Below are 21,014 nucleotides of genomic sequence, written 5' to 3' on the forward strand. Positions count from 1 at the left end.
GATGAAAAGCTGGGTTGTGTCTCTATTAATACTGCTCATGGAACTGCAGCTTGAGAAAAAGCTCCTCCTTTGCTGTTGTTATGTTGATACCTGTCTGTTACTGCTTCTCCAAATGAATGTGCCAGCACTGTTTCTGCATCAGTTGTGTAATCAAACTGGCAGTGAAAAGCAGGTAATTGTATGTGGATGGAAGCCATTCCTCTGCTGCATTTTTTGTTTCAATATTAGATAACTCATTACTAAAATTTTCTGTTGATTAATGGTGTTGTTGACACTTTTACAGCAAATAATGCATGGGGATGAGAGGGAACTTGACATGTGAAAATAATGGCTGGCTAAAACATTCCATGATATTACAGGCAAACATAATTCCTGTTATGCAGAGATCTGGAGAAAAATGGTTGCTTGAGGGCTGGTGACTCATGGCTTAAATCAGTTTTTCCCTCAGAAATCACAAATCCAGCTCAACATGTTTAAGTCTGTGCAGGATGCCATGAGGTGAAGGCTTGTCTCAGTGTGTGCCAGTAATATCTCCAATCCAAGTTGGTTTTGCATTGTTAGACAAATAGAAGGCTCTTTCTGGGGGCTGTAGAAGCCATGAATTGACCTTCAACAGTTCTGACAGTTCTGTATTGCTATTTGTAGATAATATCAGTTGTTGCTTTAGGCCTTTCTGTATGGTCAGTGAAAGACTTTGTAGCTCAAATTACTGACTGAGGAAATACTCAGCCATGCATGGGTTTCTTGGTTTATATCTTTGGGATAATCTTACTGTTTTAGATGACATCTTTTTGTTCTTTCTAATTGTTTCTCTTTGTACACTTAGGAATGTCAGAACCTTCTAAATAAATACAGGAATCTGAACCTGGAACTAGTGACTCGAATCATTCGAGATGGTGGACCATGGGAGGATCCAGTATTACAAGCAATTCTTAAAGCAAAGCCTGTGTCACAGGAATTAGGTACTTCATTTATCACAGCAATTTTCTAGAGTACTGAAAAATCGGTTCAGTTAATGCATTTTTAAAATATATAGAGTCAGGTGTTATCAGCTGGCATTGCAAAGTGTTTTAACCGTTTTTCCTTAAAATGTGCTGGTCTATTTTGTTTGAAAGAAAGCTGAATTTCTTTTCTAATTTAAATCTGCTTTTATTATGTAGAGATCTTATTTGTGATTTTGTATCACTGGCAGCTATGGAGTAGTTAATAAAATTCACAGGGTGGGTTTCCCAAATCTAAGTGTTCATTTAAAGCATGGAGACCAGCTTGACTTCATTTAGACTCCTGAAGTAACATGATTGGAGAGGATCTGATGTGTATTTGTCTCCTGGCACTCTGACTCATTTAATTTTTCTCTTCACTTGTAAATACTTGGTCTTGTGGCTTTTCTTGGTTCTGTTTCCAATGATGCCCGTGGCTACATGGGACAGCTGCTTTCTGTTTATGGATATGTAATTCCTGGAGCTGGGAAAGGTGCAGTGCATGGGAACAAAATCACTGGAATGTTAATGAAAGTTCCTAGGAGGAAAAATACCCAAGCTACAGTAAAGTCTTTACTAACATGTCAAGCAGCAGTGTTCCTCAGGGGACCTCTTAAAAGTTGTTTTTAGTTTGATAGTGATGGAAAATGCCAGCTCTGCTTTAGTTGTTATGGTGTAGTGCCTGATAGAAACTCATCACTGTGTTTGTGACAGGGTATTCATTGAGAAAGAGGAAGAGCACTAAAGACAGGAGAGCTCAGTGAGCTGCCTCCTTAACCAGAACAAGGGTTTTGATAGCAAATTAACATCATTATGCCTTTGTTGTTCTGTCTCTTTTGTGAAGCAACTGCTTGAGCAACAGATTTACCCATGATTTTTATTAGATATCTCATAAAGTTCTGGTCAAATAAGTACAGAAACAAAATGAAAAGCAAGATAAACCTTGTTTGGTTCTGCATCCCATGATTTTGGTGATTATGATGGGGAATTAGGTCTTGATCTCCATTTATCCAGCAAAGAATTAGTTTTGTCCTTTGCTGTAATGAATCTCTTGGTCATCATGAATCCTCTCTGTGGTGGGTTACAGTTTGAGGATGGTTCCCCTTTGTTTCAGGCTGCATCTCCCCCTCTGCTGAGAGATTTTCTCTCCTTTTACCTTGATATCCTCACACACATGCTTGACACATCTCATCTTTGCTGCAAGCATTTTATTTTAGATAATTTATATTTTGAGAGCTTGTTCTTTCTTCCTCTCACTTCCTCTAAAATTCAATTCTTGTGAAGTCTTACGCAAAGCAAATGTCCTGTGTTGCTTTATAAGCTAGCAGTGTTTAGTGTGTATTTTGAAACTTGGCCATGTAGCTCCCTCAGGGGTTATTTAAATAGGAAAACCTGCCTATTATTGCTGAATCATTCCTTGCAAAAATCAGTTTGTGTGAGCTACATAATCCTGTCCTGGATTCATTAACTCCATGGAGAAGCTTAGGCCAAGACAAACCTCTCTGTGTCTGTCTCTACAGGAATTGTAGTAAACTTTGAGATGTCACAATCTCTTTGGAGATGGCTGGAAACAAAGCAGTCATTGAGCTGGAAGAAAAATAGTAGGTTTGGAACTTGTAATGGACTAGGGAAGAGAGCATGGCAGAGGTGCAGTCAGAGGGAGCAGTTAGAGTTTCTGAGGTGCTGGTTGATGTCTGTTGCTCTAAAGCCAAGCATCACTGCCTGGGTAGGAATAAATGTTGTTTCTTAGTGTATCTCAGGCTTGGCCAAACACTACAGTAGCTGGCAGTTGTCTTTGGTTTGAGGGGTTAGAAGAGCTCTGTGTGCTGCCCTGGGAAATCAGGGCAGTCCAGTACAGGGAGGGAGCACTGGCCTGCCAGCAGTGTCAGTGAAACTTTGAAAACACGGGAGGCTGTAGGAACCCCCATCCTTGGGAGCTCCTGCTGGCAGTGGTGTAGGGTGTGGAGATGCCCTTCCCTGGGGGAGGAGGCTGTCAGAGTCTCACTTCTGGAACAGAAGGGACCTGAGAGTTCCCCACACCAAACAGGAATAAGAATGGGGTGAGCAGTGCTGTGCAGTGCAGTTCTCCCTCCTTTAAGGTAAAAGTATGCTACAGCCACTTGTTAGATGGGCAGCATTTCCTTACCATTAGCACTTATCAGAGCTGAGTATTTCCAGCCTTATTTTTCAGTAATGCTTGCATACAAAACAGAGGATGTAGTTTATTATCCTAAGGGTGCTAATTCAGTACAGGAGAGGCCTTTACTTGGCTCTGAGGACTTTTCCATATAGTGACTTTTTCTTGCAGTTCATCACCCCCATTAGATACCAGCTTGCCTTTCAGTCCTCTTGTTTTCTGAGTTTGTTCTCTAATGTGTTAATGGATAATGGGAATGAGAGGTCTTTCTTACAGTGCATCTGTTAACAAATCAAATAGAAACCTGACACCTTGGATTATACTGCTTAAATGTTCATTAGCATGGAACACTGCTACCTTGCCTAAAAATAAAGATACTAGAGAAATCTTGGGTTTGAGTGTAAGAAATTCTTTCAATCCTTCAAAGGAAAGCTTTTTCTGAAATGTTATTGTACAAGTAATCTTGTCATTTTGGGGGAAGAAAACTTCTTTGTTCTGACTGTGGTTTTTAGTAACCATTTCTTAAGTATCAATTTAAGTTGTTTGTAATTAATACAGATTCCTTCTAAGGGATGAACTTGCAGCCTTTGCTGACTTTAAATTGACAGTCTCATTCTTTCTTTAAAACATGAATAACTAAAATACTGAAGTTGTACCCTTGCAGCTAGTGATATTTTAACTTTAAATCCACAGAGATACTACAATTGCTATCATCTTTTATAATGAAGATGCAAAGCATGTCTTGTAGGTATTTCTGAATTTCCAGTTACTTCAATGTTGAGTGTTTTCAGTATCTTACTTGAAATTTTTTCATTCAAATATTAGTGTTAATATTATCTTTTAGAGCTAAAAAACAGATTTCCAGAAACTAGGAGCCAGGATTTACAGGTATTTAGATAGGAACTGTGTCCAGTAGCACTCTCAGAGGAAGATATGTTTTCCAAGCAAGCAAAATCAAGGGATTCAAAGCTTCTTAAGGCAATAGCATGTGAATTGTAGTTAACGTTTTTCACCACTTTGAGGTCTTACATTTTAATGGATAATGAGTATCTTGAGGGTTTTTTTAATATTTATAATTATAGCTTTGCAAGTGATGTCAATCTTATGCTTCTGACAGTCACATGGATTCACTGCTGAAAAAGGAGGGAATTTTCTTTCTTTAAAATGCTCACATCTGCTTCTATACAATATAAATTTCACCAATCCTTTGCAGCACCTTGTGTTAACTTGTTAGAAACAAAATACTGAATTAGATTACTGGTTTAAGAAAAATAACAATTTCTGTTTCCAAGCAGGACAGATTTCTTATGGTATTTAATTTAATATTTTATAGACTTTTTTAGCAGAGCCTTTATTTTTTTCTTAATATTATTTGTTATTAAAGACAGCATTACATTTAGATATATTTGTTGTTTGGACTTCATATTCTAATTGCCTTTAAATCTTTCTTTTCTGTGCAGTTAACAAATATTTAAGCTCTGAAAATCCACTGTTCTTTGAACTCCGTGCCAGATACCTTATTGCCTGTGAACGCATCCCTGAGGCAATGGCTCTTATCAAATCTTGCATAAATCATCCAGATATCAGTAAAGATCTGTATTTCCATCAAGCTCTTTTCACCTGTCTTTATATGTCACCATTAGAAGATCAGCTATTCCAGGAGGTATTGTTTGTCAGTATACATTTCTTTTTTAAAATGAAGTGGTGCTTTATACTTGGTGTGTACGAGTTGTCAAGAGGAGCATGTGGAACTCTGATTTTGTGGAACCAAATGTCATAAAATCAGGCAGCCACACTGGTGTTCCTCAACTTAGTGCTGGCTTAAGCTTGGAAAAGTTGAATGTGAAGTGCCTACTAATCTTGTTGACCTAAATGCAATTTTTTGGTCAAGTGTTCTTGTAGGTATAGTCCCTAAATATTTTGTGACTTCAGTGTATTGACTATTTTACTATTAACAATTCTAGTAAAAGCACTTGAGCCTAATTAATGTTAATCATACATTATGTAGTTTTGTTAAAGATTTTAAATGATGCCCCAATATGTAAAATGACACTTGTGCTGTTTTATCACCAATAGCACTTAGTAGATAACAGTGCTTTTCTTGACCTGGTTTTAAGAACAAACCCCCCAAAAGTGGCAAGGACAAGTGCTTTTGTGTTGTATTTCAATTTCTCAGACAATTATTTCTTAGAGTAATGACTATCAGAATATGAAAGCTTGAAATCCCTCCAAAATCTTTACTTATAGATGTACACAAAAGCCATTTCAAAGACATCCTGTGTTAATAGAAATTCCTGAAGTTTTTAGTAGAGCAAGATCTGATTGGTTTTGATGTCATGTCAGCAAATTGATCTAAATTGATTTTATTTTAATTGTATAGCACTTGTTGAGGACTGATTGCAAGAGTGGAATTGAGATCATCTGCAACACTGAAAAAGAAGGGAAGACTACCTTAGCCTTACAGCTTTGTGAATCCTTCCTAGTCCCACAGCTCCAAAATGGGGACATGTATTGTATATGGTAAATACTTTATTTCTGGGGAAGCAGCTGAGCAAAAATACATGCTTATTGCCAAAATGAAACTCACCTAACTTAAAAATACCAGATAAAAATGATTTTTAAATGTTCCTGGTGCTTCTGTTGTGCCGGTTTGCCCTTTTATACGCAGCCTAATAGGGTGGCCACAGGGTGGCCTAATAGTTCATAACTCTTTATTTACTATTTTCAAGTAACAGAAAAGTGAAACTTTACATACCCTACCTAGAAATGTAGCATTTATTATTAGCAAAATGCAGTCTGTAGGCTTAACCATGTAGATGTTTTGCTCTGTAACTGTAGTGTGTCACCAATGTGCCTAAAAAGAGAATGTGTAGTGCTGAAAATGTGCTGTTAATTATGGAAACTTGGATGTCATGAACAGAGGCATCACCTAGATGGAGTTCTCTGGAAAACATTGAAGATGTTTTCACACACATTCAATTATCTTGATACCCGGACTTGGTTTTAGGGCTAAGAAGTGTTTTCTAGAGTGTTGTCAACAAATTTCATCATTCTGAGGACTGAAAGATGCCTAAGGAATATAATCCTCCTGAGCCTGTATAATTTCTGTAACTAAAGGAACATCTACATTCCTTGATAAAATATGCTTTCTTTGTTTATGTAGTTAAAGCAAAACATCCTAGCAAGGATTTGATAGAGATCAAATTACCAATCTGTCTAACTAATTTTAATATTGAGTTCAGAAGCTACCTTGGATTTCTGTGTTCACAGATTCCAGGAAATCAAAATGCTTTGTTGTCTTGAGAAACTAATGAAAATTAAATATGATAATGTTTACTTTGATATTAATATTTTTCCTTAACTACTGGGCTGTAGGAAGAGTAATTGCTCAATCAAAACCATTGGGATTATGATAATGACATCCATTATAGTACCATGTGTTGGTAATAGATACTGATACTTTTCATCCAGTCTGTCCAGGAAAAGATGGACAGGACTGTTCAACCCAAAAGGTAGAGTTGGTGTGAGCTCAGTGGGAATTGAATCTATCTTTGCTGATTTCTGCCCAAAAGCTGCATTTCCCTATTTCTTACTAGGAAATTACAAGTGTAACCTCCATGAATTAATGCTTTCTGACTTGAGGAGTCAGTCTTGGAAGAAATGCATTTTCAATACTGTAATTAAAACTCCTTTTGCTGGAGTAACATGTTGACCTTGCTCTTACTCAGCTGATCATTGAGTTTTGCATCATCCATTTTTGAAATTGCTGCTCAAAGCAAGATGTATCTCATTTTGTTCTGGCAAATCACATGTCAAAGATGAAATTCTACTAGAGGCTCGAGTACTGTTTGATACCTAGATTTCAGGGAAATAATCTTGGCATCACAGTACTTTAATTTATTTGGAATATAGAACTTGAGGATCTTTAGAAGAGAGTTCAGAGCAGTTCTGTCTGTGCAGCTCAAGCAGATGTTTCATTCTTCACAAATGCTGAGCCTTAACAATTGTGTTCCCAAGAAGAACTCTATGTAATACTTAAAAGCTCATGGAAACTGCAGTAAAGCTTGTGAAGGCATGACTATGCTGTAGTCCAGTCTTTTGAAGAAGGAGGAGCCAGGTTAAATTAACCTGCAGAATCTGTTTTTCCCCCAGGGAAGCTTTTAGTGTCTCCAGCACAGCAGAAATCATCTCACCTTGTCTGGAACTGAGGGCCTTGCAGATCTAACAGAGATCTAGCTGCTAACACTACAAGCAAAGATAAGACAACAGATTAGAAAGCTGTAAATAGCAGATATTTGCTACAGCCTAAATGAGATCTTCTAGCTAAAACCATTAGCTGTCGTCTTGGAGGAAGACAAACTTTAAGAAGCTTGGTCACAAAACTCAAATTTTCACTGATATTAAGAATAAATTCTAGATTCAGACGAACAAATTATTTTTCTGAAATGAAATCATCAAGCTGTGCTTGGTCGTAGAGCTTAGTCACAAAACTCAAATTAACTGATATAAGAATAAAATCTAGATTCAGATGAACAAATTATTTTTCTGAAGTGAAATCATCAAGCTGTGCTTGGTCGTACAAAAAATATTTTTCTGCGAAGTAATTGTAAGAAATCAATTCATAATACTTTGTATCAAAGTGTTGTCTCTTCAGGAAGACACACAATATTTTGATCGAGCAGGCCTAGATGGCTTTCCTTCTCTGACAGATGATTTTAAATACTATTTTGGCTATTTTCAGGTGATTGCTATGCAGTAAATTTAGTAAGTCAAAGAACTTTTACCCCAGGTTTGGTAAGTCTTTTGGCAAAGCATGTTCACTACTTACTAAGAGCAGCAAAGTGTTTAGATCCAACTAAGATAGGAAGGGTTTAACCATCATTTCACGTGGCATACAGTGGTTTTGGTGTTTTGTAGGTTAGGAGGCTGGAATGCATGGTTGCCTCTGTTAAAGAGGTACTGAGTTCTGTGATCTCTCAGTAACAATTTTCATTGTCCCAACAAAGTCAGAAACTTAAAAAGGAGAAGCCATTGTATTGACATAGCAAAATAAAACTAAGACTAAAATACTGTTTCATGTCAGGGTCTAGGTAAATGGTGGGTAACACCTTGTTCTTCAGCCATGCAGCTCTTCCTTCTACTTTTAGTTTTCTGCTCTCCTTTTTCAGCTCTTTCCTTGTGCCAGCCTAGCACTTGTCTGAACACAAAGCAAGCCCCTTTAACCACCGATCTCTCAAGAATAATTTGGTTTTTCTCATGGTCTCTGGGATTTATATTGAAATGGCTTGCTTTGAAATGGTGTGAGGCAAAGCAGAGAGTGAGATGGATTATTGAGTTGTAACATATAACAGCAAAACTACTCAGTTCTTACTTCTGTACTTCAGGTTGAGAGTTCTGAGTTGTTAAGAGTGGTTTAGTGCATGAAGATACTAATTTCAAACTTGCATATGAAGTTTGCAAATATGTAGAATTCAGGTTTCTAGCCTGGTAAAGGCAGAGGTGAGCAGTTTGCATCTTCAGGAAACCAGAAAGTTTTATTTTTTTTTTGTGTGTAGAGCTGCTTGTAGGTGTCCCTTTTCAGTTTCCCCTATAAGCTTGATCTTTCTTTCAGCTTTAGTTCTCTTGGGTTCTGAATAAAAGAAGCCAGTCAAGGTCTCAGTGTCAAGCAGAATTCTAGAGCTGTCCTGAATTTAAAAGTGGAGATGGTTTTGTTGTAGGCAGTTCTGTCGCTTCCCTTCTTTCAGGCTCTGAGCTCATTAAGAGAAGCTTAACCTCAAAAGGTTTGTGTGACTCTGGAAGTCAGCTAAATATTTTGTTAGTAGCCAGGTTTGTTTTGAGGGAGGAGATTGCTGGAGTAGAAAAGTCTTTTCCTTCACAAAATGAAAGTCAGTGGGTCCTGCTTTAATTGTAACACTGTGGTGGGATTTCTCCTGAGTCCTAACTAGAGCTACCCCTGTGTGAGATCTTAGTGCTGGCAAATCTTCTCATGACTAAAAGTTAGCCCAGTTGCCTTCCTAGGTCTCTGAATTAAAGTGCACAAAACTTTTATGGTGTAAACTTCAATTAGCTCTATTTTATAGGCTAATACATCACTTGTGCAGAGTTTAGCACTAATCTGTTCTTACATTTCCTTTTCTCAGGCAGGAATGTTTTTTAACGGTAGATCATGGAGATGTAGGATAGCTGTAGAGCCTGAAATGGTATAACTGCTCTAGGCAGAAAACTGTGCTGTAATAACTGGAGAACATCACTATTTCCTGACACATCAGGAGCTTCCTGTGCTGCTTCCACTTTTCACATTCAACAGCTTCTTTTCCTGAAGGACTCTTCATCCTTGTACTGCAAGTGACTTAATCCCAAGAGCACACAGATGTTTATTGCCTGTGGTGTTGAGGGCTAGGTGGTGTTCTATCTGATTTTTTTGTGCACTTCTCTGAAACTGAGCTGAATACATGAATGTTTTGTTGAATATTTAATTGCTTGGTGATAGGAGATACCCTGAATGCTTTAACAAAGTAATTAAGTTGCATTTTCCATTGTGCACATCTTGGTGTTAATTAGGTCAGTATTACACCCTCAAATATGATTTTAATCACAGAATATGCAAATAATTGTCGTAGTAATGCATTGTGCTTAGTGAGAGTGTTCTAAAACTCAATGTAATTAGAATATTTTATTCTCTACCTAATAGGGACCTGATCTTCATTTGGAGTAAACTGCAGCTCAAATCTAACCCATCCAAACAAGTATTTGTGGACCACTGCTACCAGCTTCTAAGAATTGCTACAAATGTCAGAGTAATTTTCCCTTTCATGAAAGTCATTAAGGATGAAGTAAGTTCTGTTTGTTTTTACCTCATCCACCGTTCTTTTGGTTAAAGTAAAGAGAAGTGATGTTTTATTGTGTAATGACCACTTTTGGTGGAAAGTTAAAAAAGAGGGGTTAGGGAAGGACATAATATTATTTTTCAAGTTTTGTCAGGTTCCAGAATGGGCTTCAATATTAAGATTGCTTGTGTGGTTTTAAGATTTTCTTTTTTTACTGAGTTCTGAGTTTTTCTGTTTCTGCAGCAAGTTTGAGGAGTAAGTCCATGGAATAAATGTGGATGATTGGGTTGGGCATTTTTTTTTTCAGGCTGACCTCTTAAGGAAATGAGATCTGTATAATTATACATACCCTTCATCCTTGTTAAATTCTGAATCCTTTTACTAATTCTAATCAAAATTGGACAAAATGGCTTAATATAACATAAAGAAAAAGGAAGAATAATACAGAGGAATACATGATTTTTGCTTCAGATAAGTGTGCTGTATTTTGTGCTTCAGATCTCAGTCTTGTTCTGCCCTATCTGCAAAAGATGTCATGTGCAATGCTTTGCACATAGGCCCGAGTTGTTTCCCAACATATGTTATTTATCATTGACCTGACTTAACAGAGCTCTTTCGTATTTTATGCCCTAAATGAATTCTAAATTACTTTGTCAGATCTGAATGCAATAATTTGTTGCTGTTCAAGGGTATGTATTCTAAAATGCTCGTGGTGATATTAATAATTCTATTTGCATCTGAATACTCTTGTTTTTTAAATAATCCCCTACTTATGGAGCAATGTCTGTATTTGTTAAAACCCAAATACAGGAGGTATTAATTATTTCTAAATTCCCTGTACCCCTTTTGACTTTAATCTGCTGCCTTTTGGGCAGAGTATTTCTGATCGTTCACTGTGTTCATGACAGGGCCCCCAGCTTAAAGTGTGGAATAGGAATTCTGCTCATTAGAAAGATGGATCATCAGTTTTGGAAAATGAAGCCTTTTAGACTTCTTGGCCATGGGTTGTTCAAAACTGTCAGCCATATTACCATGGTTTTAATGTAATTCAAGCGAGAAAGGTTAGAATGGCCAAAATATAGAGGAACTGTCCAATTACAGTGTGAAGCAGCCTAGGTAATGGAAAGGCAGGCAGAAGATATTGATAGATCAGAAGTGATCTCTTGCAGTTCTGGTTTATATCCCCAAATAATTGTCTTTAACTACAGAGCTGCATGGGGCAGAGCTGAAGCTTTGTAGCTGTACAGCTTTCAGTGCAAACCATTTTTGTATCTGTATTTATAGCCTTGTTTGAGCAATATTTAAAAATGTTCATGCCCTTGGGTGAAGTTCAGTAGCAGGATGCTTTCTGAACTCCTGTTCTGCAATAGATGAATATAAATACGTGGGATGTTTGGGAATTGTTTATGTACACTGTGATTTCCTTCCTGCAGGTTGGTGAAGATGGCCTTCAGATCTGTGTTGAGATATGTGGATGTGCCCTACAGCTGGACCTCCGTGAAGACCCCAACATGAAAAGTCTTATTTATAAAGCAATCGCTCATTTTCTGCCAAATGACTTGGAGATCCTCAGAATTTGTGCTCTCTCCATCTTTTTCCTGGAGCGTACCTTGGAATCTTACTACACCGTTGAGCACTTGTACAAATGTGCAGATGAAGAGTACAATGAGTGCACTAGTTCTGTTCAGAACCGTGTGCGGTTCGAGCTGCTGCCCATCTTGAAGAAAGGATTGTTTTTTGATCCCGAGTTCTGGAATTTCTTGATGATCAAGCAGAATTGTTTAGCCTTGTTGGGGGATAAAGCCTTGGATGGCTTGAGTGAAAGTACACTGGAAAACTCTCCTGCAAATACAGAGAAAACAGTGGAGTACGGGGCTCTGGGTGAGGAACGTGGCTGTTTAACAGATGTCAGCAATGGGGAGCTTGACCCTGGAAACTGCCCCGGACCCCGCTCCAAAGGGAATGCCAGAAAGAACCACCAAGCTCTTGAGGCATCCAGAATGTTGGATCAGACTGAACCAAGGCACCGCTGTGTGATCTGCAACAAGGAGTTCCTTGGGGATCACATAGTGAAACACGCACAAGCTCACCAAAAAAAGGGCAGCTTCTCCTGTGTGCTTTGCACCAGGAAGTTCAGGCAGAAAGGACTCATGCTGAAGCACTTAAGGAATCACGTCAGGAAGATAGAAAGGCAACATCTTGCTGCAGCTCTTGAGGCTGGTCAGGAGGCTCCTGCTCTTCATGAAGTGCAATGTTCTGGTGTTCCTGTGTCTCTTGAAAATGGGAATTCTGAGGGTTCCAAAGATACTGAACCAGAGGCTACAGTAGCTACAGTAGGTCCGAGTTCTGATCAGGTCCAAGAGGAGGCCGAGAATGCAGCACAGGTTTTTGAGGCAGTGGAAAACCATCTAAGTGACCAGGATGATGCTACTGAAAACAGTAGTGACAGCTGTTTTAATAATGTCCCTGATGCTTTGAGTACAGAGAGCTTGCCTGAGGATGATGAAAGCTCCAGTAAAGAGTCACCCATTCTGCATAAAGTGAATGGAGTGTTTTGCCCTCAAAAAGATATTGATGGTTTGGATGAGGAAGGAACCTTTAAGTGCCCTGCTAATGGTTGTGCTAGAGTGTTTAAAAAAATAAGATTCCTCAACAAACACGCCAGAAAAACTCACCCAACTGATCTGAAGGTGCAGCAGCATATAATGAAATGGAATAAAGGAAAATGCCGCTTCTGCCAGAGGAAATTTGCTGATTCCCAACATTTTATAGACCACCTGAAGAGACATGTGTATCCAAATGTTTACTTTTGTTTACACTTTAATTGTAATCAGAGATTTAAGCTGTTGACTGAGCTTGCAGAACATACAAAAAGTCACAGTGTGTTTAAAGCTCAGTGCAATTTCTCAAACTGCTGTGAGCTATTTGAGGAGCTCCCTTTGCTGTATGAACACGAGGCTCAGCATTATTTAAATAAAACCCCAGAATGTTCAGAAGATGCGAGTGAAAAAGATTCTTCAGATGATCCTTCAGAACTTTGTAGTTACCAAGATGATGATGAATCCATTAATGAAAAGGAAACTGTAGATTTACCAATTCCAACCTGGAAGTCAAGGAAAGATTCTGCAGAACCAAAGACATATATTCAAAGTGTGGAGAAGAAAGCAAATAATGTAATTCACAATGGAAATGAAAGCTCATCTGAGAGTAGTGCTCCAGTTTTAAGTTTGATAGACCAAAAGACACCTGTGTTACAGCCAAATCCTGAAAACTGTAATGTTGTTAGTGACCAACTGGTCAATGGGCACAGTGACCCAGATCAGACATCATCCAAGGCAGCCCAGGTACCTTTGGACAGAGTAGCAGATGAAACAAGGACAGAAAATGGGTCAGTGTTACCAGTTTTACAGAATTGTCATGATGCACCACAAAATAATGCTCCTGCAGTCTCACAAGTACCTTCTAAACCAAATCAGACAACAGAGACTACTTCATATGGTGTCATCTTAACAAAACCCTACGTCAGACCATTGCCTCCCAGTTACCTTGATGAACGTTACATTAGCATGCCAAAACGGAGAAAAATTTTGGCTGATGAGGTAGATGCTTACTCTGAACAAGACAAAATTTGTAGCAAATCAACAGAAAGATTTAGATGTGGCAACTGCTTGACCATCTACTGTAATTCAGAAGCACTTGAGGCTCACCTTGCACAAAAGAAGTGTCAGACGCTCTTTGGATTTGATTCAGATGATGAAAGTAAGTCCTGCAGTCCTTCCATGCTGGTTTCTTTGGCAGTCAATAGCAATCACAATCAGAAAATGGTCTTTGCAAACAGGAATAGATAAGACACACACTAACTAAATCACAGTACTCTGCTAAATTGGAAGTTGAAATTGGACATGCTGTTCAGAATAAGAAAGAGGTGGTGAGAATTTGTAGGCAAACTAATGAAAAAGACTTTGATAAAACAGAATGGGGTCATTCAATCAGTCTTTCCTTGCATGTTTGAAACTAAATATGGTGAAAAATATAAGAAGTGTTCTAGATTAAGGAATTATTTACATTCTGATCTTTTGTCTTTTACAGGTGCCTGATTCAATGTTGTGGAGAAAAGTATCAGATGAAGAGTGGTGTAAGGAAACACTACATGAAGCAGCATCAGTTTGTTTCCCAGTTGGCCTTAATCATGAAGCAGTCTCAAATTCCTATAGAAAAACATGACCTTGATAAAGACAAAGCACATTTTCTAGACAAAACTCACAAAGGAGTAGTAGGAGCTCTGCAGGTCTTGAGTCCAGAAAAGTTGCTACAAAACCCCCAAAGTACCAGTTATCCAAAAAAGCCATGTTCATTCCAAATGTATGATTGAAGCTTAATGGCACAGCTTTTCTAGCATGAAGGTTGAAGGACAATGGGGCTTAGAGGTGAGCAGGCAGAGGAAGTAGAGGTGTTCATTGCCTTGTGGAAATCCAACCAGCCAGTTCTGAAAGCTGCTTTAGTTTGTGTGGTTAATGGGTATCTGTCCACACAGCTGAGAAGGAATAATTCAAGAGGTATTACATTCTTACCTTGTGGATAAATGCATAAAGAAACCATGCATTCTTTTATTTTTTTTTTAAGTCTGAGTATGTGAGTCCATTATCTGCTCAAAAGAATGGAGCTTGTTTCATAAGCTTCTACTTAGAATCCAAAGAGCAATGTGGAAGGAAATCTTGAGCTAGATGGGATGCTGGAATAGCCAAAAACTTGAAATACAGAACAAGCAGGGAAAAGTGAGTTGATGTGCTATTTTGTGATACTTGCACACAGTGGAAATCAGATGTGTGCAAGAGAAGCCCTTTGCAAGGCTGAGGTAAAAGTGACTTCTGTGAAACATCTGCTGTAGGTGTGGGAAGACCAACACAAGCGATAGATTGTGTGGATATTAACAGCAGCTGATGGAAGCAGATCTGGAATGTTGGGAGGGCTAAGCTTGCAGAGTTAAACTCATATTCTGCAAACTCAGAGGTCCCTCAGCTGTTGGGAGGACAGACGAGAACTTGAGAAGGCAAATGGAAGCAGAGCACATCAGGTTGGGGTGAACAGAAAGGTCAGGAAGAATCTGTTTCACATCTGTTATGTTGCTTAATGGTGGTGGGCCACAACTCAGTACTGCCACTAATTATTCATTGTCTAGAAGGGAGGAAACAGGGATCCTCTCAATCCTTAAGACACATTGCAATCCCACCTAGTAGCATCCTTTGAAAGGAGAGCCTTTCCCAGAGGTTGGTGAAGGAGTTTAAATGTTAAGCACTTTATTCACAATTCACTGTTCATAGAAACAATCACAATGTGAAGCCAGAAAATAGGAGTTCTTCAGTTCTATATGGAAAACTGAAATACAGAAGATTTTTAAACCAAAAAGATGGCATCGTAATTTTTGGTCTTCCTACCCTAAGGCAGAGGTGTGGCAAACATGCACATTGTCCAATTACTGTACAAATTTATCCTCTAATTTATCTCACACTGTCTTGCCACATAATATTTTTTTATTTGGGATCCTGTTCTCTGGAAGTTGTAGTGGGATTGCAGGCACAGGGGAGGCACAGGGGTGAAAACTGATGTTCAGAGTCGTTCCAGAAATGCAGGACAGCACAGAGCAACTGTTCCTGCTCAGCTGTCACTGAGGAGTTCATCACAGTGTGTGCAGGACTTAAATAAACAGGTGGGTGAGAATTAATGAGTAAAAACTTAGGGGGTGCATAAAGCCCCCTGTTCATTGTACAATGGCTCACTCTTGCAAACCCAAGGGTTTCTCTGTAAGATTGGCTGTGAAGTAGTTCTGGCACATACACTCAGTAGTTCAGTAATGCCTCTGCTGATAATCCTCTGTGGAACCAAACAGATATTTGCATTAATTCTGCTTTCTTTCCCCTTCCTGCAAGGTAAAAAGAATGCAAATTCAAAATCATGCTCTTTAGTTCTAGAAGAGTTTTGCCTTAACTTTGAGTTGGATTAACATAAAAGGTTCTAAAATTATGATCACAGATATGTGTGCATTACATAAATCCCAGTTATGGCCCACTTCCAGAGATTTGTATGATGTTTGAGGCACCAAAGAATTTTTTTGCAGTTGCAAAAAACCTGATTTAAATGCATCATTCATGATATATAAATATATACACATTATATATATATTTACATGTATAAATACATTAAAAATTTTAAACATAAAGTTAATGGGGTCCTTATCAGACAAATGCACTTTGACATTTTTTACTTTAAGATACCAACTAATTTTCAAGGACCCAGGTACTGTGTTGAATGTTCCCAGGCTCCCCTTTCTTTCCTTAACATTGCTTAAATATATTTGGGAGGAAAAAAAGGTTCATTTTAAAGTATTACAGCTCTGAAAATCTTAAAAGTGAGTCAGCAAAGATACAAAAAAGATGTTTGTATAAAATCTTTTTAATGTACCTTTTAATCTTTGGTGCTTTTTTGCCTTTTCCCTGGAGCTCCATATATTTGAAGATGCTTTAAAAACATGATTGAGACTTGTATTATCTTTGGTTTAAGTGTGTAGATAAATGCATCTGTGTACATGCATAAACTGTGACCATAATTTTTTGTACCTGCATTAAAGTAATTTTTGTTCCAAGATGCTTTTCTGGGACACCACCATTTGTTTCTCTCATGTATTCAGTGTGTACACTCTGGAGAATAGGAAATATGAATTCTTACATAGGGGAAGATGAGCATCATCTAACAGGAATCTGTCTAGTTATCAGGAATCTGTTGAATTGACTTAAAGTAGCAAGTGGGTGGTAATGTTTTAAAATAATTATTTTCGTTTCAAAAGACATTGCATTTTCTTTAAGCTACTCTCTGATACCTGTTGGTATTCTCAGGTAGTTGCAGTATTAAGCAACTTTAATCAGAGGCAAAAAGATACTTGGATCATGTGTGGAATAATTCTAATCATGTAGGGGGTGGTAGTGTTACTATTTTAAGGATTCTTTTATTTTGAGTATTTCCCCATACCAAGCCTGCAACTTCGAAGGCTGAAAACAGGTTACAGGTCTTGACAATTGGGGGTTTTTTGGCTGACTTTTTTTCCCAGACATTAAGCATTGTGTGATGTAATTGGAAATCCTTGAAGATGTATCACTTTGATTCAATAAATCCTGAAGTACATGTGTAATGTAAGCCTCCAGCTACCCTAAAGCTGCCTGAAGTTGTCCATGAGCCTAGGACCCTTGTCGGATCAAAGTTGGTGCAATTAATAACATTCCTTCAGTTGGATTTGGACTTTCTTTTAAGAGTGTTTCCTCTACCCCATCATGGTTCACTGTAAAGGTCATGGAATTTCTAATTTCAAAAAGCTGCCGCTTGGTGTAGGCACCTTTCACAAAAAAAAAAAGGAATACTGAAAGTAGGTTGCAAGTGGTCGTATCTGTGGGACAAGGTCACTGGTACTTTGGTTATTTAGCCATATTCATAAAAATTATATGAATTGTATAGTTTGGATAATTTATAACATTAAACTTTGTGATTTTAATATCACATGGAAGGTTCAGCTGTACTCATTTCTTTTATTGTTTAACACCAGTGCTATGGACAAAAGACCCAAAGGGGGTGGTAGTGTTACTATTTTCTTAATTTATTTGGTACTGTATAACACCTTTCTGATTAAATGCAGTGTATGCATTTTGGGACTCTTAATTTGTAAAAGCTGTTACAGGTTCAGCAAGAAAGGAAATTTGTGCTTCCTTGTTGAATGTTAAATTATTTTACTTTGCATTTTATATGAGAGTACAAATTAAAACTGAGCCATCAAACTGCAATAAATCTACAGTAGTGTTTCATTTTAAAGACCTTTTGTACTGTACATAGATTTGTTCAATAAAACCTTGTCTTTGTTGTTGATAGAAACTGATCTTGTCTTTTGGAGAATCACTCTGGAAATGCTGCTGTGATGTTCAGAGCTACTGTGTTATGTTTGGTACGTGATGGTTGCATGGCACCTGTGGGAAGATGCCAGGTCTTGATGTTCCACATGTGTAGATATTTGGATTTGAACAGATCAAGCTTCAAAATGGGGGCAGCAGTTAATTCCTAGGGCTCAAAATCCAAATTTGAGGCAACAGACAAGTCAGGGTGCAGCTGTTGTGAGATACCTCTGCTTCTGGTTGGTTGTCAAGTTCAGATAGCAAGACAGCGTAACTGCTTTTTTGTTTTGCTTCAGAAAGTTCAACACTGACACCTGAAATTACTGGATAATTTAGATTTATTATTCACAGCCCTGTAAATTGCTAGGGTTTTTTTTGATTGCAGCTTTTTGACTGTCTTCTGGAAAATTTTGGATGGTGACTTTTTGTGTGTGTGTAACTTCAAACTTACCTTTGTTTTCTACTGTGGATAATTTTGACAAGGTCCTTGCCTGAGGAAGGTAAGGGTGAATGTAAGGGTAAGAGATCTCAAGTACATTTTGCCAGCAAAAATATTTATCAAAATGGCAATGTGTACATAAGCCATTTAATAAATAAATTGTTAAATATGTTAACACCAAAGATAAACTTCTTTGCCCCTCCTCAGATGGACAGGAGGGAGGAAATACAATGACAGTCCTTGTAGTAACTCCTTGAATTACAACAATAATTTATTGTTACAAGAGTGCTGTTCACCTTTTGGTTTATATAGGCTAATAATTTTCCTGTTTCATCCCCTTTGGGAATGCCAGTTCCTGCTCAATGCTCAAGTCAATTAAAAGTTTGAATAAAAACTCTAAAGGGAATTTTGAGTTATGAGAAAGAGAGAAAAAAATGAAACCTACTTCTGAGATTATCCCTTTTCCACCCCATTACCTCTAAAGGGGAAAGACAAAGTAAGATAATATGTAAATATATTATAAATAATTCTGCTGAAAGGGCTGGTCTTGGTTTAGAACAGGAAAGAAGCTGTGGGGAAACATCAGTCCTGAATATTGAAAAGTCTCTCCAATCCCTCTGATGCCGGTGCACTTTTCCTCTCTAAGGATTAATGGGAATGTGACTATTCTGAGGCAACCTCTCCCTGCCCTCCCCTCCCACCCTCTTATTCCTTACTGAAAACAGAGCTAAGATCTCAATCTAATTTTTTAAATGGTATCTTGTTGGGATTTTTTTTGTTTCCCTGAATTCCAGAAGATTTGGATAGGCATTGCTCCTTGAAGGTTGCAAATCTAAATAAAGGTTTATTGAAATATAAGCAAAATGAAGCCAAGGTAATTTATATTTCTCAGATGTGTTTTCTAATTTGTAGTTTGCAGGATTGATACTAATCAAGAATATTAAATCATTGTGCACATGAGGGGAAGTTTGGCACAGCAGACAATAAGCATTATTATGTTAAAGCTTTCCAGATGCTTCCAGTTTGAATTTTGATCTGAATGTTGAATTTAAAATGCATGGGCAAATTTTGTTCAGCTGTTTCTGGCTTATATGGAATTCATTGCTGCAGCTCAAGAGAACAGCTCTTACTCAGCTGAATGTGTGTTGCTTTTCCTTCTGATCAACCTGGGACATCTGCATGGACAATTTTTAGATCTTAAAGAGGAAACAATCGTCTAAAATACAGGGATAAGGAATGTCCTTTGTTCCCACCAGTGTTCTATTGTAGGTTTACCAGACCTTGGGGCAGGTATTCCTTACTACAGCTCTGAACAGAGCCCACCAAAACGATTAGTTCAGTTGTTTGTGCAAAAGCATCATCAGTAATTCAAACGTGGTTGTTTTGTGTGTCTTTACAGGATCTGTGTGTTCCTGGGCTTGAAATCACAGGTGGCTTTAGCACAAAAAGGTGGTCTCCTTACACATCCTTATTAAAGCATGGGGTGGAGGAGAGTGTTGGCTTTTTCTGCCACAGAGAGGTCAAGCACTCTTTGCACCTTTATTTTTCTCAGCATGTAGCTTATGATGCTTAGTTCAACTGAGGCTTTTACTGTCTTTTATTCCCTTTTTTGTCTATCTTTCCTCTTTTATGAAGTGTCTATTACTGGTTGTCTGCCCCTGACAGAGAAAACAGTGCTAAGTGGAAGAACAACACATGTTGAGAGCTTGCATTTAGTAACAAAAAGCATCTTTAGTTTATAGGACTTTGTTTCCTTAAACAGGTGCTGTGCTGTTGGATTTCCCAGTCCTGGTGCCATGCATCACTTGGGAACGTGCAGTTCTTGCCTCAGATACAAGTGGATTGGACTCTGGCTTGCTCCAGGTGAGGTGACCAGTGGTAGGAATCATAGAATGACATCAGAGAATATCCTGATCTGGGTGGGACCCCCAAGGATCACAGAGTCCAACTCCTGGCCCTGCACATGACCTCAAGAGCTGCACCCTGCGCTACTTCAACGTGCTGTTTGAGCTCTGCCAGGCTGGTGCTGGGGAGAAGAACCTTTTTCTAATACCCAGCCTAAACCTTCCCTGACACTTCAGATCATTCCCTCAGGTCCTGTCACTGTCACCGCAGAGAGATCAGTGTCTGTCCCTCCTCTTCCCCTCACGAGGATGTTGTGACTGCAGCGAGCCTTCCTCTTGTCCAGCTGAAGAGACCAAGCCCTCCTCATACAGCTTCTCCTCAAGGCCCTTCCCCATGGACACTCTCTGAAGGCTTTACGACCTTCTGAGAGTGCGGTGCCCAGAGGTGCCCCAGGACTGGAGGTAAGGCTGTCCCAGCCCAGAGCAGAGCTGGACAATCCTGTGGCTGTCCATGCTGTCCCTGATGTCCCCAGGACAGGGATGTCACCCCTGACTCCAGGGCCGGCTCCCATCCCCTGGCCATGGACCAGTACCCACTCATCCCTTTCCATGCTACTGCTCTCCAGCATCTTCCCAGAGCTTAGCACGGCTTCAGAGCGGGCCGGAAGGGAAGGACAGACTCAGATATAAACTCTCCATACGTCTAACACACACAATCTATACTTTTCAGCCCGCCGCCAGCCACTTTGCTCCCCCCGGGCCGTTTCTCCGAGCGGAACCTCGGTGCCGGCCGCTCTTTCCGGCGGGCGCTCGGCGCTGCACCAGGCGCGGCCATGGCGGGCCCGGGGCTGAGCGA

The 21,014-nt window shown here is 38.9% G+C and overlaps 2 protein-coding genes across 2 annotated transcripts in view; both read left to right on the forward strand.

Annotated features, from left to right (window-relative positions):
* Positions 1-16,900, forward strand: part of ZNF654 (zinc finger protein 654) — a 20,635-nt gene extending 3,735 nt beyond the window's left edge. Inside the window, exons 3-8 of the mRNA XM_005422348.3 lie at positions 827-962; positions 4,578-4,780; positions 5,498-5,637; positions 9,809-9,950; positions 11,378-13,703; positions 14,034-16,900. Coding sequence (XP_005422405.2) covers positions 4,664-4,780; positions 5,498-5,637; positions 9,809-9,950; positions 11,378-13,703; positions 14,034-14,041 — 2,733 coding nt within the window. The 5' untranslated portion in view covers positions 827-962; positions 4,578-4,663 and the 3' untranslated portion in view covers positions 14,042-16,900. The remainder of the gene's footprint in view (positions 1-826; positions 963-4,577; positions 4,781-5,497; positions 5,638-9,808; positions 9,951-11,377; positions 13,704-14,033) is intronic.
* A 4,091-nt stretch (positions 16,901-20,991) lies between these two features.
* Positions 20,992-21,014, forward strand: part of CUNH3orf38 (chromosome unknown C3orf38 homolog) — a 5,816-nt gene continuing 5,793 nt past the window's right edge. Inside the window, exon 1 of the mRNA XM_005422373.2 lies at positions 20,992-20,998. Coding sequence (XP_005422430.1) covers positions 20,992-20,998 — 7 coding nt within the window. The remainder of the gene's footprint in view (positions 20,999-21,014) is intronic.

The sequence above is a fragment of the Geospiza fortis genome, unplaced genomic scaffold, assembly GCF_000277835.1.
Source record: "Geospiza fortis unplaced genomic scaffold, GeoFor_1.0 scaffold72, whole genome shotgun sequence".
Lineage (NCBI taxonomy): Eukaryota > Metazoa > Chordata > Aves > Passeriformes > Thraupidae > Geospiza > Geospiza fortis.